The sequence below is a fragment of the Sebastes umbrosus genome, chromosome 22 (assembly GCF_015220745.1).
Source record: "Sebastes umbrosus isolate fSebUmb1 chromosome 22, fSebUmb1.pri, whole genome shotgun sequence".
Classification (NCBI taxonomy): domain Eukaryota; kingdom Metazoa; phylum Chordata; class Actinopteri; order Perciformes; family Sebastidae; genus Sebastes; species Sebastes umbrosus.
The window spans coordinates 9,548,894-9,568,076 of record NC_051290.1 but is presented as its reverse complement, the minus strand read 5'-3'; the positions used below and the strand labels follow the sequence as shown (position 1 = coordinate 9,568,076).

The following is a 19,183-nucleotide window of genomic DNA, read 5'->3' as shown; positions in this document are numbered from 1 at the left end:
AAATGTGTCACTGTTCACAGTAACTAGTCAGCTTTATGATTATGCTGCTTTTACAGTCATCTTTCTTCCACTTGAGGAGGGCATCAAGTCTTTCTGGTCATAAGACTCAAGACTAACACAACTCGCTGTTGTTAAAGTCAAAGATAACTATCAAGTTTTGCAAGAAAACAACTGAAGAAGCAGCTAAATAATACTTAAATATACTTCGTAAATACTTCCCACATCCCTGTTTCTTACTTGCAGGAGGCGCAGACGAAGCAGCGGGGGTGATAGGTCTTTCCCAGGGCGGACACCACTTCCCCCTCGATGAAGTCCTGGCAGCTGAAGCAGCGAGTCCCGTACAGTCGCTGGTAGTCCAGAGTACAGATGTATTCACCCTGCCGCACGAAGAAGCCTCCCTGGGCCAGTTCAGCACCGCATACTGCGATAAGGGAGGGGACGAAGAGATGGAGGCAGGAAGGGCGAAGGGGTATAGGAAGGAGAGAGGGAACAGGGGATGGGGGAAAGGGAAGGATGGACGGAAGAAGGGAAAGAAGAAGAGTGATGTTAACAACCACCTTTTTTAAGACACATAAAGGCTTAGAAATTACAAGTTACACATTTCTAAATCTCCCTATTTATGTGCTTTGTAATGCATTTTATTGGTCAATTAGTAGCTCAGTACAGCTCCCAGAGCTGCTATAGCATCACCCTGTCGGGGATTCTTTCACAACAATGACCGGCTCGCGGTACATTATCCCTTACATAACATCCCACTTTGAGAATGGGTGTGTTACTATGCATGCATGTGTGTGTGTGTGTGTGTGTGTGTGTGGAGACTGCACAGTGTCTACTGTCGGACTATTAACAATACATGACAGGAACTCCCTGTCACCGTCTCCCTCTCTCGAACACACAATGATTACACACAGTAACCATGGCGACCACATTACATCACAGCCCAGCCCACACCCTCAGGGGGAAATCCCACTCTGTTTTTCCACTCCTTTAGCGAAAACATCACCACACCTCTCTTTTCCCTCCATTCTTTCTTTCTGGAAAAACCGACAGCAAAGATAAACGTTTGCATTGGTTGGTGTCCGTGCTCCGTGACTGCTCTGTGAACTTTAGCACATGAAAACACACACACACGCAAACCTGCAGGGGTGTGTGAAGGTGTGACACATGAGATCACACACATAACATATGGTTTTCAGGACACACAGGAATGTGAGAAGGTGGAGGGAGACGCGTGGACAGAATCACGTCACCCACAACACATACTTTAAGGACGTGCACATATTACAGGATAGACTGAGACACACCCAGAGCCCTGTTGCAGCAGTGCTGGTGGGTTTCGTTAAGGTTTAAGTTCACGAGGCCGTCAGAGAGCTCAAAACATTAAACACAAAGCTCCAACCAGCAAAAGACTAACACCATTGTGATCTAGTAAAGCCATCTCCACTGTTCCGCTCACTAAACCTCACACTCTATACATCAAACCGGCACATACGGGTACTCTGCAAAAAGTCAAGGCCACGCCCCCTTTTGGGGGTTGGAGAGCCAAAGTTCCCATAGACTTCAATGCTATTTGACGCTATTTGGTTTACATTTATCTCTTGTTATACAAACCGTTGTTTTATACACATGGAGCGTTACATGGATGTAACATTTTAGAGTATTCAATGTGACGCTTTTTAGAACAACAAATTCATATTGGCATTTTCTTGGTACGACTGCAGATTCGATTCAAAGTCGGTGAGATAAGAAATGGCTCCCGGTAAGTCTGCCATTCCAGAAACAATCCAGACATTGCTGAGCGTATTGGTGAGCGAGCCAAACTATAACTTCACTCACTTCACATAGTATATCTTTTTATCATCAGTTAAGTTTACACAATTGGAAATGAATATGAACAAAATAACAACCACTCACAGTTAATGTGGTTTAAATTATTGGCCATTAAAACCCTACAGTGGTTGTACTTCGTTGTTGTTTCAATCTTAATTTTGTCTGCGGTACACAACATGGCACTAAACCTGTCGTATTACTTTAAAGGAAAGCACAAATCCTGAAGTTGGGATTAAGTTTCGGGGGTTTTAGAGCTTTTTTTTTCTCTTTCGTGTTAGAGGCAGTTTCTCTACAGGGATTAGATGAATTTGAAAGTGACTGAGAACATCCACTGACAACAGTACACTGATGTAGAGGAAGAGTCGTGATGTTATTCCTCAGTTTTAATTCCCATACACTGAACTTCAACATTTTCCTACTAGTTGCGTAACATTCCAGTTCTCCCACCCTTTTTATCCCCTTGTAAAAACTTTAACTGACATGTTGCACAACCTTTGTCCAGTGTTTGTATCCAAACTGTTATCAAGCCCTCCTCGTAGGGGTTACGGCATGCTAATAAAACAACCACAACAATACGAGCAGGAATGTTTTCTCAGGAAGTGGACAACATACTTTCCAGCGGCTGCTACCGGCTCTTTAACATCCGGCTTAGATGTCTGGCAACCTGTCTAGAGTGAGATAATGCTCTGGGCTGATGGAGGAAACACCAGCAGAGTGGAACGCTGGATGGATGAGATACACAAGTGGCTGTTTTATCATTGCCTGACCTCTTTGGTCATTGTGTATATCAGTCAAAATGGAAAATAATAGGTTCAACTCAGGACGTTTTTTTTTTGTTTTAAAGCACTCTTGACTTGTGTCTGTGTCGTGAATAGATAGAATAGATTTTACTTATTTACTTTACCTTTTCAACAAGGAATCATTTGAGTGTACTGTCACTACATAGAGCTCTTTTGATAACACTGAATAATTCTAAAACACCTGACTGACTTGGACTTGACTCTGTCAGACTTGACTTGAGACTTAAAAGCAGAGTCAAGTTTTGACTTGGTAAAATACCAAAATAAAAAAAACAAATATGACAATGAGAGACTAGGCTTGAATGACTTGAAACTTGTTATGAACGACTTGAGACTTGACTTGAGACTCCCCCTGACAGACTTGATACTTGATTTGGACTTGTCTTGAAAGACCTGAAATTCAACTTGAGACTTCGCTTGACTGACTTGGGACTTGACTTGGACTTGTCTCGGATGAGGGCTTGTGACTTGCTCTGAAAGACTTGAGAATAGATTTGTAATTGTCTTGAATGACTTGAGATGTATACTTTATACTGACTTTGACAGACTTCAGACTTGACTTGTCTAAAAAGACTTGGATTTGTTTTATGTAAATGCTCTGATACTTGAGCTTTGACTTGGACTTGACTTCTGTCAGACTTGACTTGAGACATGAAAGCAAAATCAAGTTTTGACTTGGTAAAATCCCCAAACAATAAAAAATGAATATGACAATGAGAGTCTTGAATGACTTGAAACTTGTTATGAACGACTTGAGACTTGACTTGAACTTGTGTTGAACAATTTGAAACTTGACTTGAGACTCGCTCTGACAGACTTGATACTTGACTTGGATTTGTCTTGAAAGACCTGACATCCCACTTGAGACTTCGCTTGACTGACTTGAGACTTGACTTGGACATGTCTCTGATGATATGAGACTCGACTTGTGACTTGCTCTAAAAGACTTAAGAATAGATTTGTAATTGTCTCGGATGAGTTGAGACGTATACTTTATACTGACTTTGACAGACTTTAGACTTGACTTGTCCTAAAAAGACTTGGATTTGGTTCAAATGACTTGAGAATAAACGCTCTGATACTTGAGATTTGACTTGGACTTGCCCCTAAAGAATGAAAAACAGCTCTGGTATCATAGACAGAGGAATCGAGAGAGATGGAGACAGAAACCCAGGCTCAGAGGGAAGCTTCCCGTCAGCTCGTCTTTCAGTCCGTCGGTATATTTATACCTGCGCTGCCAACTGGCTCACGCACTCCTCTTCTTACTGTATTTTAACTGAGTTGCTTAAGCAGCTCAGCTAAGCCCATATGAGCTCAAGCTGGAACCCATTCATCATTTATAGAGCTCACACTACCAGAAAGCATTACAGCCTTTTAACAGTGACAGCAGCAAAACCCTAACCACTTTATATTATTGTTTTCCTCTGCAGGACAGCAGTATGGTGCATATACTAAAGAGGAAAGGCACAGTTACTGGCAAACTAGCCTCTAATGCACATCAAAAAAGTGTGTGTGTCTGAGTGCATTACATAAGTGAGAGGAAGTTTTTCAGTTTTGTCCCTCATCGCTAATGGAAAACCGTAAAGCCGTCTTCCTCTCATCCCCTTTCTCGTTGCTCTCATCTCTCCGATCCGTCGTTCCCTGATCCCTCACACACAGGGACGGGTTGAAAAGCAGGGAGAGGTTGGAGAAAATGAAGCACAGCAGGATGTGGAAGTTAGTAAATTAGGGTTTAATCGAGTGGGGACTGAAGAGTCACTTTCAAGTTTGCTCTGAGAGAAAACAGACGGCAACCAAACAGAATGATGAATTCATTACTTATAATAAATTATTTATTTACTCATAGCTTCTGCTATAGAATTAAAGTCAAACCGAAATTAAAATGTATTTTTGATTATAAATCATTTTAACCTTGGTGTTTCTTTTCTTTTGTTTATTTGGTCAAAATTGTAAAGAAGAAATTTAAGTTTAATTTATTTATTTTTTTATTTTTTCATTTTTATATCTGTTCAAAATGTATATTAAAGGGAGATTTGTCAAGTATTTAATACTCCTACCAACATGGAAGTGGACAAATATGCTGCTTTATGCAAATGTATGTATATATTTATTATTGGAAATCAATTAACAACACAAAACAATGACACATATTGTCCAGAAACCCTCACAGGTACTGCATTTAGCATAAAACAATATGCTCAAATCATAACATGGCAAACTGCAGCCCAACAGGCAACAACAGCTGTCAGTGTGCTGACTTGACTATGACTTGCCCCAAACTGCATGTGATTATTTTAAAGAGACTCGTGGGTACCCATAGAACCCATTTTCATTCACATATCTGGAGGTCAGAGGTCAAGGGACCCCTTTGAAAATGGTCATGCCACTTTTTCCTCGCCGTAATGTAGTGTAAGTTTGGAGCGTTATTTAACCTCCTTCACAACAAGCTAGTATGACATAGTACGACAAGTGAGTGGTGAAGCAAGAGAGAGCGGCGGCGTCGAGAGCGAGTAACGTTATCGACTCCGGCCCAAGCAGGAAAAGTTAACAGAGTTTGGTTCGTCCGGTAAAAGTGAATGGTAATGGTACAATGACAGAAACAGTATCTGCTATCCTGTATTTTTTTATTTATTTTCTTTTTCTTAAAAGCTTAACCAGGGACAAGGTCTGCAAATTAGCTATGGCTAGAAGTCCTATATACGTTGCATCGGTTGCACTTTAATTAAGTGTAACAATGCCTATGTATTGTATTGATACAAAAGTATCAGAATCCTGAACCCTATAGTTCAAGGCAGATTCATTTGAGTGTTATTCTCAAGCAGCGATTCCATCATTTTGAAACCATTCCATCTCCATGACAACACAGGGTGTGTTGTGTGTGTGTGTGTGTGGATGAGATCATGATGCAGCTAATTTATTGTTTTGTCCTGAGGCTCAGATTAGGATAACAGAATGTGTCGTTCTACACGCCTGCAGCACGATAAAAACTTCCACGAATCCTAAGAGGGTTTGACCTTTTGAACTGTGTGTGTGTGTGTGTGTGTGTTGGGGGGAGTGATTGGATAAATCAGCGTGTGTTTGGGGCTCTTTAAAGGCAGTATAATGGTTTTCTGTAAGTAGTATGGAGATGTAACTTCAGAACCAGGAAAATCTTGAAAAAAATAAAGCATCACTTCAGCTCTAGTCTAATTCTACATAATTACAACGCTAACAGAAATACTAGTTCTTCTCCGGTTACCGCAGGTATAAAGGTTACACTGTACTAGGAACCTGATTACAACATTTTCCAAGGCTGAAAGGCAGATTACTTCACAGGAAGCTTCTCCGAAGGCTTATCTCATGCACTATGAAGCCACTTACATAATGTGAATGCACTCAGAGGGCTCTCCGAGGAATTCATTGTGCTGTTGAGAATCTGCTTCCTCCGCAGTGGAGCATCTCAGAGCCCAGAGTCTGTTCTGCTTTTCAGTTCAGCATGCAGAGTTATAGTGAGGGAGCTGCATGCTTGGATGGATGGATGGATGTGCAACAAGTCTTTCCTGGTGTGATTTGTAAATAAAATATGGTGCATCTCTTTTACTTGTGTACAAACAAGGTTCTAGGTGTAAAAAAGGAAATGGATTCAGCGGTTTGGACATAATGCAAGTAGTTGAAACTAGAGCTGGCACAAATGTGCGTCAAGCAACAAGTATCGAAAACTGACGAGTACCAAAAGCTAGTATGGAATGACTGGTCAGATTGGTAATCTGGTTTGTTGTCATTTCTGATTTAAAGCTGCACTAATACACATCTAAAACAATCATTTATATGAACAATTCATCAAATGGTTAAGTTTAATGTGAAAGGAGTTGTTTGTTGTGACAACCGGCTGTAGCTATATCAACTTTATGTTGAATGAATTTCTTCCATAGTCTTTACCATTTATATTTTGGAGTACACCTCTGAGCCACATGAGGGAGCCTGAGTGTCCGTGTTGTTCTGATAATTGTAGCCTATATTGATAACTTTGAATCTAATACGAACGACTAGCGTACATTCTGTTCGTTTAACTGACGAGAGGAAAAACACAAGAGTCTGTTAACTCCATTGAAATGCATTTATTTGGTCTCATTTATAAAGTATTTAACATGTGTATATGTTTTCAATAACACATTTATTAAATGTATATCTCTTCTAAATGGCTGGTTTACCTATTCAAGATAATATAAGGCGATGTAGACATGGCAGTAAAAATGGTCAGGAACGTTCATTTACGCACAAATTTGCTTTTTCACGCAGTTTATGGATAACGCCTGTTGGGAATTAGGTCATGATGGTTTGTTTTTTAAAAAAAAAGTGGGTCCCAAGAAAAAAAAAAGTATGGGAAACACTGTGTTATAGGGTTCTGCCCTCAACTGTCCAAAAACGAGATTAAAGCTTTAAATAAAAACAGCTTTAGGCCATTCCAATTATGATTTTTGTCGGACTGCTTGCATTAATACAACGCTGAACATTTGACAACTTTTGCTACTTTTGGTAAATTTAAAAACTGGGTTTTGTAGAAATTGTTTAGAAGTTTTGATTACTTAAACCTAGGATTAAAATATACAGGCATATCTGAGAGAGCCTGTACAGTGTGTGTGTGTGTGTGTGTGAGAAGAAAAGACAAACTGAGAAAATGTGTCTTTCAAACACACTACCCCCTCCAGAGGCATTATTTACAGACCTGACATGGTGTCATATAATATATATATATGAGCGTGACCTTGACTCTACCTCATGTTTCACAATGACTTCCACTGTGTGTGTGTGTGAGCGCGAGCAGGTTTAAATATACATGCGCTATGTGCTTTCTGCTGGGAATGTGCGACCTTGACTGCACCTCATGTTTTACAATGACTCACCATCCGTGTGCGTGTGTGTGTGTGTGTGTGTGTGTGTGTGTGGTGGGATGGGGGGGTGTGGTGGGGTGCTGTCAATCACTAGTCTATTCCATGACCTTGACTGCACAGTCTGCAGCCTGATGGCACTGATCTGACCAGCTATGGGAGTGTACTTGAAAGAAGGAAATTCAAGGTTGATATTTTGACAGGTCAGATGGGCTCAGAGTGATCTAGACTCCCGCTGCTCTGGCTTCAATTGCAAGCAGGCGTCCGATGAGGCAATAGGCAGGGAAGGTCTGTCTATTGTTCTAAATCCCTGGGCTACACAATAACTCATGAGGAAATGAGGATTTACAGAAAGAAATGAATCTTGTGAGGATTTATGTTGTTCATTTATGTGTTCATTTTCATCAGAGACTAGATTGAGACTAGGGATGCACCGATACCGGATCGGATATCGGGCCGATACTGACTCAAATAGCTGGATCAGATATCTGTGACAATGGGGCCGATCTATTCAATTCAGCTCTATGTTTATACTATATGCATTATATAGTGTATGTAGAGTTTTGACCAATTTGTTGCTGCATTAAAAAGGTTTATATCTGAATTAATTCCTGTTTATTTTGAAGATTTTTTTAATATTGTTATATTGAATATAAAATAAAATATAATCATCTACATGTATCATATGCACAATATGGTATTTATGTAGAGATTGCCCTTTTAAAAAGGTCCAGTGTGTAGGATCTGGTGGTATCTAGCAGTGAGGTGAGAAGATTGCAACCAACTGAAGCCTCTCAAGCTCGTTGGAGAGCTGCGGTGGCCGACTTGAAAACGTGAATGTCCCTCTCCGGAGCCATTTGGAGCAGAGTGAGTGGTGAAGAAAGAGAGTGAGAGAGCAGCGGCGACGGGAGCGAGTAACTCCGGCCCAAGCAGGAAAAGTTAACAGAGTTACAGGTAACAAAAACACAACAATTCTTATTATCAGGTGATTATACACTAAAGAAAACAAACTTATTGATATTATATTCCATTTCTGCCAATCCCTAATTGTTACACACTGGTCCTTTAAGTGTGTGTGTGTGTGTGTGTGTTTTCCTTTCCCTCCAAACACGTGTGTGTGAGGTCAGCACCCCTGCCTCCAGTGACGAACACACACACTCCCCCCTGGCTCTGTTCTGGTCAGTCTGCTTCCAAGAAGGAGACAATCCAATAGCCAACACCCTACTGAGAACATCACAACCATCTGCTATTATAACACCGCTGATACCGACCGTCAGGATCTTCAACATGTGGCCAGCAGCGTCTATTTACCGAGCCGACTTCCAGGAAGAAACACATTCAGGCTGGATAGCTGTACAAAAAAACAATGCAATCCATAAATCTGTCAAAACCTCAAAAGGAAGACTGACTATGAAACAGACGGAGACAAAGCTGTAATTTCACACTATAGATATTATTGTAACATTCTCCTTACGTTTACTCACTCAACGTCTGGTTTCTAGCGGTTGTACAACCTAAATTGCCTTCGTTACTCTGTAGGTAAGTCAACATTGGCCTACTTTGTCAACAATACTCTAATATTATTCTAATAATCAGTTGACCAGGGGCGGGATTTTTGGAAAATTATTGGCCATAATATTGTTTTGGACCTAAAATGTCTTCAAAATGTATTGCATATGTTGTATATTATGCAGTAAAACATGCATCAAGGTCAATGGCAGGTAAAAGCCAACATATTGCTGCTACACTGAAAAAACATAAATAAATAAATAATAATAAATAATGAATAAATAATAAATAAATAATAAATAAATAAATACATAAATAAAAAAATAAAAAATAAATAATAAATAATAAATAAATAAATAAATAATAAATCCATAATAAATAATAAATAATAAATTAATAAATAAATAATAAATAATAAATAATAAATAAATAAATCCATCAACACTCACCATTTTCCCAAGACATTGATTGTGTTAAATTACTGATGAGATGCCATGATGGCCATGATTGAAGTTTTCCTTAAAAAAAAAAAAACTATACTTGACAACTAGCACTGTCAAAGTTAAACTGTTTTCAGCTTCATGGAGAAGCAAGTCGTGTGTAATAGAATCATTTATACCACTCCTGTGTTTGTGAGGGAGTGTTGTGTGAATGTGGTGTGTGAATGACAAAGAAGGATTGTGTCTGTTATAAAAGGAGTCTTTCCGCATCACCACTCCAACTCTTCAGCTCTCTGCGTTACTGTTTTCAGTTTGTGCGGCTTGTCGACATCAGGGTGTGACCGCATATTTTCACATTTGAGTATTCCAAAGCTATTTGGATGATGGCCTGTCATGAGGCCCAAAGCAGAAACAGGTTCGGGATAAAAGCCTGTCTGAGTTGTTTTGACTGCAGCTCTCTGCTTCGGGTGGTGTCAGCTTAAAGACATAACAGTATATATATATATATATATATATATATGTAGAGAGAGAGAGACAGGCACGGCGGCTGCCTAAATAGATCACACTTCCTCAAACACACAGCTTGCTGTTGATAACAGCTCCCATGAAAACAGCAATTAGTGCTCATCAAGTGAGCTTAAAACTGCAATGTGGGGATTTTTCTTTTAAGTATATCACATGTTGGCTGCAGCATATATGTTATATAACAGGAAGTTGAACATGAATCAATTACACTGTTTTAAAAAAAAAAATAAAATCCATGACAGCTATAGGCAAACCATGACCATGTGATATGATGGAAAGCACCAGGATAGCTACTTATGAAGTGTAATAAGCCCTGATAAACTGCTTTCAGGTTGCCCGGTTGTGAAAAATCTCTCTTGCTATAGTTCTTTACTTACACAGTGGATAAAATACCTGTAATTAACATTGATTAAATCATTATTTACAACATATAAACAAGTTGCTACAAACACTGAGACCGTGTTTACTATTAACAGCCCAGAGCTGATACAAGGCCAGCGCTAAAGAGGCTAACATTAACTCCCATTAATCCAGTCATCCAGTCCTCCTCTCCGCCGCTCGGTGTTAATTACACACGGCGAGCTGGGCGTTGACGGTTCCTCACTTCAGACCTGGCACCGTTAGCCTGCTGGCGAACACCCAGACTGGTAGTAATTGGCAGTAATACAGCGAGATAGTCGGGGAGGTCACTGCTTGATTCTCTTCCAGGTTCATCTTGATGTCTTTGATAGAGTGCACTGGGGCAGAGGTGAGGTAGTGTGTGTGTGTTTATGGTCTGTAAATTTAAAAAGACTAAAAGGGACACGATATTTCATCTGATTTTATTATCATCTGACATCTTTATTAAAAATAAAAACTACTACTGCGCTTAACTTGAGCCAGATGTCTTTTCATCTGTCTGATGTTCAGGTTTGAACTGCAGATAGAGCCTGCTACGGCTTATTCTATTTCATCTGGATGTTTTAATAGCAAACTGCCCACCCTGAGTTCTTTATGAACACAAAATAGTTGGATATTAATGTAGTCATGCTTTGGCTTTATGGATCGGAGGAATGGCCAGGCGTTTTCTGTATGACCTGGGTGGAGTGAGCAACGCCCTTACATACATAGCTCTCCTGACTGTTGCGTCTACATGGTATTAATACATGTCCTGGATGCCTGACACTCAATGATCCATCCTCACGCTTCCTAATTAAGCTCTTTAGAGAGCGAGCCAAACAACGTTTCCCCGTGAAGAAAACATGCTCTCTGTTCCTTTAATCGTGACGTCCAGTAACTGCGTTATAATGACTTTCAGTTATTAACGTCTGATTAATTTGTATGAGTAATTTGTATGTATGTATGACCCGCGGCGTGTAATTACCACAATTACCACTCATTTCTTTTTCAGTCAAAGATAAAAGCCTGGCATGAAGGAACATACTCAGCTCAATTAGTACGGCATGAGAGTCGTTAATAGCTGCACACGATATTAAACCACAACACACTGCTGTTGAAGTCATTTTCTACTAATCAAGGCCTCTTTAAAGAGGGACTGCTCACTTGTTTGAGCTGTAAACTAAATGACGTAACGGAGATGTGTTGGTTTCTTACCAAATTTATAAAAAATCTGCATTTCATGGGTTAAAAATGCCCCATGAAACAGGCCATCTAGTGTTTTAAAAGGGATTATATGTAACTTTTTACACGTATAAACAATGAAACTGGACAATATTTGTGATTGTTTTGTGTTGTTAATTGATTTCTAATAATACATATATACATACATTTGCATAAAGCAGCATATTTGTCCACTCCCATGTTGATAAGAGTATTAAATACTTGACAAATCTCCCTTTAAGTGTAATTCGGTAATTTGCGAATAATCCCGATTAATTATGGACAATCATGCGAATGTAGTAAAGTGAAGAAGTGCAACAAATAAAGCTGTTTTCTTTGTGTTTTTCTTAGTAAGGGCCTTTTGGATACAGAGTTATGCTACTCCTGGTGAAGTAACAGTGCATAATTCCACATAATTCATGCAATTGTATAGGGATGAGTTTAATGTTTACAGGATAATGCTGCTCTTGGAGGTAGGCATGGTTGACTACAGGCATTTATCATGTCACCCAAATGTTGGTGTAATGTATATTTAATGACTTGACGCAGAGGTTAAACTAACGTCAGCCCGTTGTGTACAGAACAGTGCTCGTGTTGGAATCTTTGGATCAGAAATAGTTTGCACATTTATTACTCAAATATCAGCCTGCTGTAATACAAAAGAATCAGTGTATCTGTTAGGGCAGGAACAGTACGGTGTGGGAGTCATCCTAGCATTAGTCAGCTGTCTACAAAGCTGCTCTAGGGGCATAAATTATGCACTGTTGATGTACGTTATCGGCACAGACGCTGCTATACTAAAAGATACTGATAGACTAAGAGCCAGAACACTTAAAGGATCATTCCAGTTTGATACAAGTATAATAAGTTGGGTCTGTCTGATTATCTGACTGTTATTTTCTGATTGTTTCATGGCGGTTAAAGCACAAATAAACCACGCCTTCACACAACGCTGTGGGAAGGTGCCATGATGCCGGATTTTGAATGAATGCAGCCGAAGTGGCGGTGCTTCCTGTCTCCGTCAAACTGACACATGAGAGAGACAGAGGAGCAGGGGGAACACTGGAGCACAACATGCACATGAGAACACACAACCTGTTCTTATCCATCAAATACAGCCGCTCTTTATGTATGTATACGGAGCTAAAGAGGCGTCTTGCGGCGTGGCGAAACAGACACCGCCACACACTGCTAGTGGGTCAGAAAGTGATGATTGAGAGAGATTACTTTAGTATCAGTCTATAAATTGTTTTTAGAAAAAATCTTGTATATTATACCTTTAAGATCACGCTGAAAGAAGCTGATGCGGTTGATTTATGTCATGTGTCATGGGTCTGCACACACCACATGCTATTTCATCCCTTGTTCATAGAGTTAAAGATGGATGAGGAGGAAGAGTGGGGGGGGGGTGGTGTAGACAGGGAGTCTGCTGGTCAGTGCAACATTAAAGGCGATAAACTCAGGAAGCTGCCGACATTGTAGCGACATCAACGGTAGCCTAGCAACCGGAGTATGTGTTGACAACAACAGCAGTCTGACACGAGGCTCATGTGCTGGGAGGGGCGCACACACTCCTATGAAGTACCCCACACACACCCATCACAAGCACACACACATGGAGCACATAGTTCACAAGAATCTGACACCCAACCCCAAATATACACTCTCATACACAAAAATACACACACACAATGTAACCCACACCTCATCTCTGTAACTGATTAGACCTGACTCACGCGTCAGTATTCACTTTCTGAGCAAATGTTCCTCATATTGCCAACTTATCAATAACAATATGATTATAAATGACTTTACAATAATGGAAACCACTAATAGGCTCATCCTCTCTCTGTTTCTCCAGATCCATATTAGTTTCTCTCTTCATTTTCACTTCAAATGGTCCTTATTGGTGACTTTTCTCTTTTCAAAAAGATGTGTTTTCTTTTAACATCTCCATATTATTGCTTCTTTTATTGACATCTACAGAGTCATATTAGTACATTTTCAACACAGTGCCTTCTTTTATCATATGGTTGCTTGGTTTGAGTCCATATTTTTAGCTTTTCCATATCTTTTTCCTCCTAAAAGACTCTCCACTTAAAAGACATATTAGTGTATTTTATTCTCTAAGCGTTTCAAAATAGATTAGTTAGATTCATCTTAGAAAAAAGCTCTTAATTAGTCATGTCTACTTCAAAAGCTTGTCTGTACTATGAATCCCCTGCCTCCCACAGCTCTTAACTGGCACAGCATCCTTACTCAAAAAGATAAGCCACATTAGTGTAGTGTAGTGTACTAGTCTTCTCTGAGGGTGGGAGAATGTGGGTTGTGGGGATGACTGTGCAAAGGTGAGAGGTGATGTCTGCTGTTACATACCTTTACAGGCGAAGCACTTGATGTGGAAGTGTTTGTTCTGGACCCGGAGCGCCTCCCCTTTGCATGGTTTTCCACAGTTCTGACAGGGGATGGGTCCTCCTCCTCCTCCACCTCCTCCTGACTTCTGTTTCTGCTTCTGCTGCTCCAGAGGGCTGTGGACAGCCTGCTGCTGAAACACTGCAGGGGACACACAGAGACAAGGAGAAGACCAGTTTAGAGACACAAACGATGATGAAAAGAGCCAAACTGACACTCTGACTTGTTGAGTTTGGTGATGAATCTGGCAGGTATCTACCAGACAGTGTGGTGAACTTTTGATATTATATAGGAGTTTAAAGGTCCCATATTGTAAAAAGTAAGATTTTCACGTCTTTTATATTATAAAGCAGGTTTAAGTGCTATATAAATACTGTTAAACTATCAAAACGCTCAATATATGGAGAAATACACACAGCCCGTATTCAGAAATTGTGCGTTTGAAACAAGCCGTTAGGATTTCTGTCCTTTTGTGATGTCACAAATATACAATATTTAGACCATTACACGGTTTTAAACGTAAACATTCAAAATGCGTCCCAGTTTATTTCCTGTTGCAGTGGATGTTAATGACATCAGCTGACAGGAAGTAACCATGGACCCAAGCTGTTGCCAGGCAATGCAATTCTGTTGCAATTCCGTTGAAATGCATTAAAATGGAGCGTTTCAGACAAAGGGTAAATACAGATATATTAAAGCAGACAGTATGAGGAAAATAAAGTTTTTTTTAACATTACAGCATGTAGACATGTTCTAATAGAAACACAAAATACAAGTATAAACCGGAAAATTTGCATGATATGGGACCTTTAAGTATTTGAAATACTGGATATTTGGAAGTCGAATATTTTTGGCATTGAAATATACCAAATACTGCTTGTACGTAGCTTTAATCTAACAATATCTGCATCAACTCTGGCCTTCAAAACACTTCTTAGTGACCCCTTTATTTATACATAGCATGTTTGTCTCCATTTGGATTTTCAAGCACCGTCCTTTTACTTTAATAAACACATAAATCTGACTTATTTTAGTGTCATATTTCATGATGAAAAAATAAATGTCTTTAATCCAAAAATACCCAAATCATCACTTAGAATGTCATATCAGACAAGGATATGAAAAAACAATGTTCTTTACTTCTCTTTTTTTCTTTGACTCTCTCTCTCTCACACACACACACACACCTGCACACACACAGTAGAAAGCCTAGAAAGTCAAAATAAACACTGATGTTGGATGAATGTCATAGCAGTTACTCTCCTTTGTTCCACACAGGAAAGAAAGTTTGTGCCAAGAAAAATGATGTCGAACACCAGCAATGATAAACTTGAAATAACAGAGCACAGCAACATCGCTGAGGTGAAGTCACACACATACTGGCAGAGCCTGACCAATGCGACACAATCTGTGAAACTGCACTTCTTCTTCGCCGTATTTAAATCTACAGTAGGCAGAATTTGTTTGCCATCATTGGGCAAAAATTCCATATTAACCCTTCAGCATATTGTAATTCAAGTGTTCTGAGAGACTTCTGCACCTCCTCATGGCTCTGGTTTCAGGCTTTAATAAATCTAGTCCATGACGGGAGACTTTGGCCAATCACAGGTCATTTCAGAGAGAGAGAGCGTTCCTATTGGCTGTGCTCCACAATGATTGACCATATGTAAGTGCGACTTTAAAAATCTGACGAAAAGAATGCTTATGTCTGTCTTTGTGCGTTGTTCATGTGAGTTTCATGCATCTGGCCCCACATCTGTCAGTGTACACCGTTGGTACTCCAGCATCCCTCGGCTTATAGTTGCGTTTAGAGAAAATCCTATAGTGCAGGAGTGGACTAAACCATTTTGTGCCTTTTGTTAGGGGTGAGATGGATCTCAGAGAGTCTCCGCTATTTATTTTTTTACACAAAGTTCAGTCTATCAACCGGTTTATTCAACCAGTTTTAATTTAGTTATGACACTAATTACAAACTTTTCATTCCAGGCTTTTGGGTGGCTCTGCTTCCATTGGGGCGTCAGTCCCCCCTACTGCAACACCCCTGCTTCTCCGTCCTATAACAGCATTATCAGTACACATCGCCCTTTTCCCCTTTCATCATAACGCTGGCAGAATATGCTCACATACTGATCGGCCTTTCAGTGCTGACTGGGGCATCAGCCTAATGAAAGGCCCTTTGTGTTTTCTCGGGAAACATTTGCGTCGTCAGACTGGTTTCATCGGGCCTCCATGGTTACCGGTAATTGGGCTTGGAAAGGGGAGTTCATCAAATGAATTGATTTAGAGAGAGAGAAGGAAGCATTGGGATAATAGCTGTGTGAGGCAAACAGAGCTGGAAACTCACCAACAACTTTATTTTTCTGGTGGACATCCTTCTTTCAGGTTTGCTCAATTCAGTTGGTGTTTATTGGGTGTTTTATCGGCACAGACTTAGATTAAGTTAAAGCGACAATGCTTTATTGTTTTTCTCTACTGTATAATGAGGGAAAAGCACATGTAGCCACCCTGACACCTTTCTCCCTGTAAAGTTAAAGGGAAACTTCATTTGGACTGGAGAGACTGTTGAATCATTTAATCAAAGTAAATCTCTTCCTTTGCCATCAGACTCCAACCAGTTTAGTTGGATTTGAAACACATACTGTGGTAAAAAAATATATATATAAGTTATGAGAAAAATAGAAATAAGAATAGAGATGAAATGTAAATATGTGTGCATTATCAAAAATAAATGCAAATATAAAATGAACTATCAAAGAAATCACATAAACTTAAATATCAGATTCCTGCATTCACTTTGTAATGAATAAATGTTTACATTTTAACATTTTAAATTACGAATAAAATAATAATAATTATAAATAATAATACAATTTTAAATTCCATTTTCTGTCATCTATTATTCCATTACTTTTCCTGATGTTTTAGATTTTTGCCGTGGTATCGTTTCAGTATTGAGATATTTAGGCAGGGTATCGTATCGAGTCAGAATTTTTTATTGTGACAACACTACTCAAAGGTAAAAAAAAAAAATGTGCCGACCGGTTACGCCCTAACAGCAACGTAAAAACAACAAGTTGAGGATTTAGGGAGAATTACATGCTGTAACTTTTTCTTGGTGAACAATTTACCCATCAGTCCAGTGCCTCTGTGCACCTCGCTATAACGACAAGACTCCAGGATGCTGTGCACAGAAGCTATGCCTGGCTTTTATATGCCAAGAAATAGTTCCAGCAAGTATGTCCTGACAGCTCTGTATCCAACACAAACACATGAGGTTGATATTGATATCTTTATCTCACTCCGAAAGAAAGCAATAAAGCAAAGAACCAACTCGACATGCATAAAGTTTGATGTATGTTCTTCTCTTGGGACAAAACAAAGTTTTGAACTGATATAAAACACACACTTTGAAAGAAGCACTTGTTCATGTGTGACCTGCGTGGCCGGGGGTTTTACTTGCCGGGAGAGTAAAAACAGCCTCCAGTAAATCCAGACCTACAGAAGCAACGCATTCTTCAGTTTTACAAGGACCTCTCACCAGCTGTAAGGGGACAAAGCTATTTTTCAGATTTATAGTGTTTGTGTCGGTGTGTCCAAGACAAACATCGCCTCCAAAACCTCCTTAGATCTCTGCTGGAACTTTCCATCATGCCCAAGTTTTCAAAAGTCCAATTCCCAAATCTGATTTTTTTTCAAATATAAAGTGAAATAAATGTACATTCTTGAGGTCAGCAAATACAATCAAAATATATTCATGAAGTTTTCTTTGGATGACGCTAAAATCCACAGATGTGCTTTCATTCACTCCATATGTCGAGATTTACAATCTGATCTCGGACTTGAAAATGTGCTGACTTCCAAATTGAATCAAGAAAAGATTAGGGGGATTTTGGACACGGTTGCCTTTTGATTCTATTGTCGGTATAAGAGGTGCGGCTTTATTGAGCGTATACATGTGGGCATGCTAACCAATAAAGACAAGAATTTAGGAGGGGAAAGTCTTCAGTCCTTGTAAAACAAAAAAAAAAAAAGGTCTGAGGCCGGGTTGATTGCAACCATCTGGAAAAGAGTCCGGGTTGGTAGAGGGGAGGACTACAGGGTGTTGGTAGTCACAGGAGGAGCCGGGAGGGGTTCTGAGCTCCTGATCTGACCCAGCATGCTTTGCTGCACCCTTGCACCTGTTGGAGGTGGAGAGGTGGGGAGGAGAGGGGGGGATCCCATGTCTTTACTTCCTCTTCAAACAGCAAATAGAAGAGGAGGGCGGGGATGAGATGGTTCCAGTAATAAGACATCGTTGCGGTCTGTGATCAGGTCCAATAATCTGTCAGTAGGGGTGTGGGGGGAGTGGTGAGCGGTGTGCTGTTTAGATTTGATATACAGTTAGTTGACAAAGTGAATGATGAATGGTCTGCTCAATCCATGTTAAACTGTTTCTCTCGTGTCTTTACTAGGGTTTTTTTTGCAGGGCAAATTTGCATCTAAATGTTTTAAGCATTTCAAAATTCAAAGTAGTCATGGTAACAATCTATCTTTTCATAAGAAACTGTCATTATCAATTATGAAAAGAGGTCAGAAGTTAAGATCTCTCACATTTCTGTGTTTGTAAAAGAATGAAAGTGAAAAGTTTTGGGGGAAAAAGTGCAGCAAAGGCAAATGAGAGAAAAAGAAAGTTTCTCTCAGAAGATCAAGTAGAGGAAATAGACGTGGATGATGTAAGGAAGCAATGAGTTTCCTTTCTACGATTGAGTAAAGAGAGTGCGACTGTGTGCCGTGTGCAGAGTCCTTCCTTTCCCTCCCGCCTCTACCCGTGCCGGTGCCCTGTCTTCTCCTGGACCAGTTGTCTCTGTCATCAATCAGCCTCGCCGGTGTCTGTTCTCTGGCTGACAGCTACAACCGATCTCGTTGTCCCAAAGGTCGCAGCCAGGCAGGCAGCTATCTGAGCGATGCAGCACTACATGGCTGTGCTGCATAGAGTCACACCACTGGAAGCCTCTGGGAACACACACACTGACCACTGACGGAGGGTTGGCAACTCACCACCCTGCACATCTACACCGTACAACTGCCCAAACATAGGCATGTGGCTACACCATATAGAATCTCTCATTGATGCATCATGAAGAAGAAGCCATACAGATATCCAACAGTAAATGAGACATTCAATGTCATTCAGCTCAAAGTTTGCTGCTCAGATTGAAAT

At 40.0% G+C, this 19,183-nt stretch overlaps 1 protein-coding gene across 15 annotated transcripts in view; it reads right to left on the bottom strand.

The window, feature by feature from the left end:
- Positions 1 to 19,183, bottom strand: part of ablim2 (actin binding LIM protein family, member 2) — a 102,461-nt gene that overhangs the window by 59,880 nt on the left and 23,398 nt on the right. For all 15 annotated transcript variants that reach the window (XM_037757771.1, XM_037757778.1, XM_037757777.1 and 12 more), the window contains exons 2-3: positions 13,948 to 14,124; positions 238 to 421 (exon numbers count right to left, since the gene is read on the bottom strand). In XM_037757771.1, coding sequence (XP_037613699.1) covers positions 238 to 421; positions 13,948 to 14,124 — 361 coding nt within the window. The remainder of the gene's footprint in view (positions 1 to 237; positions 422 to 13,947; positions 14,125 to 19,183) is intronic.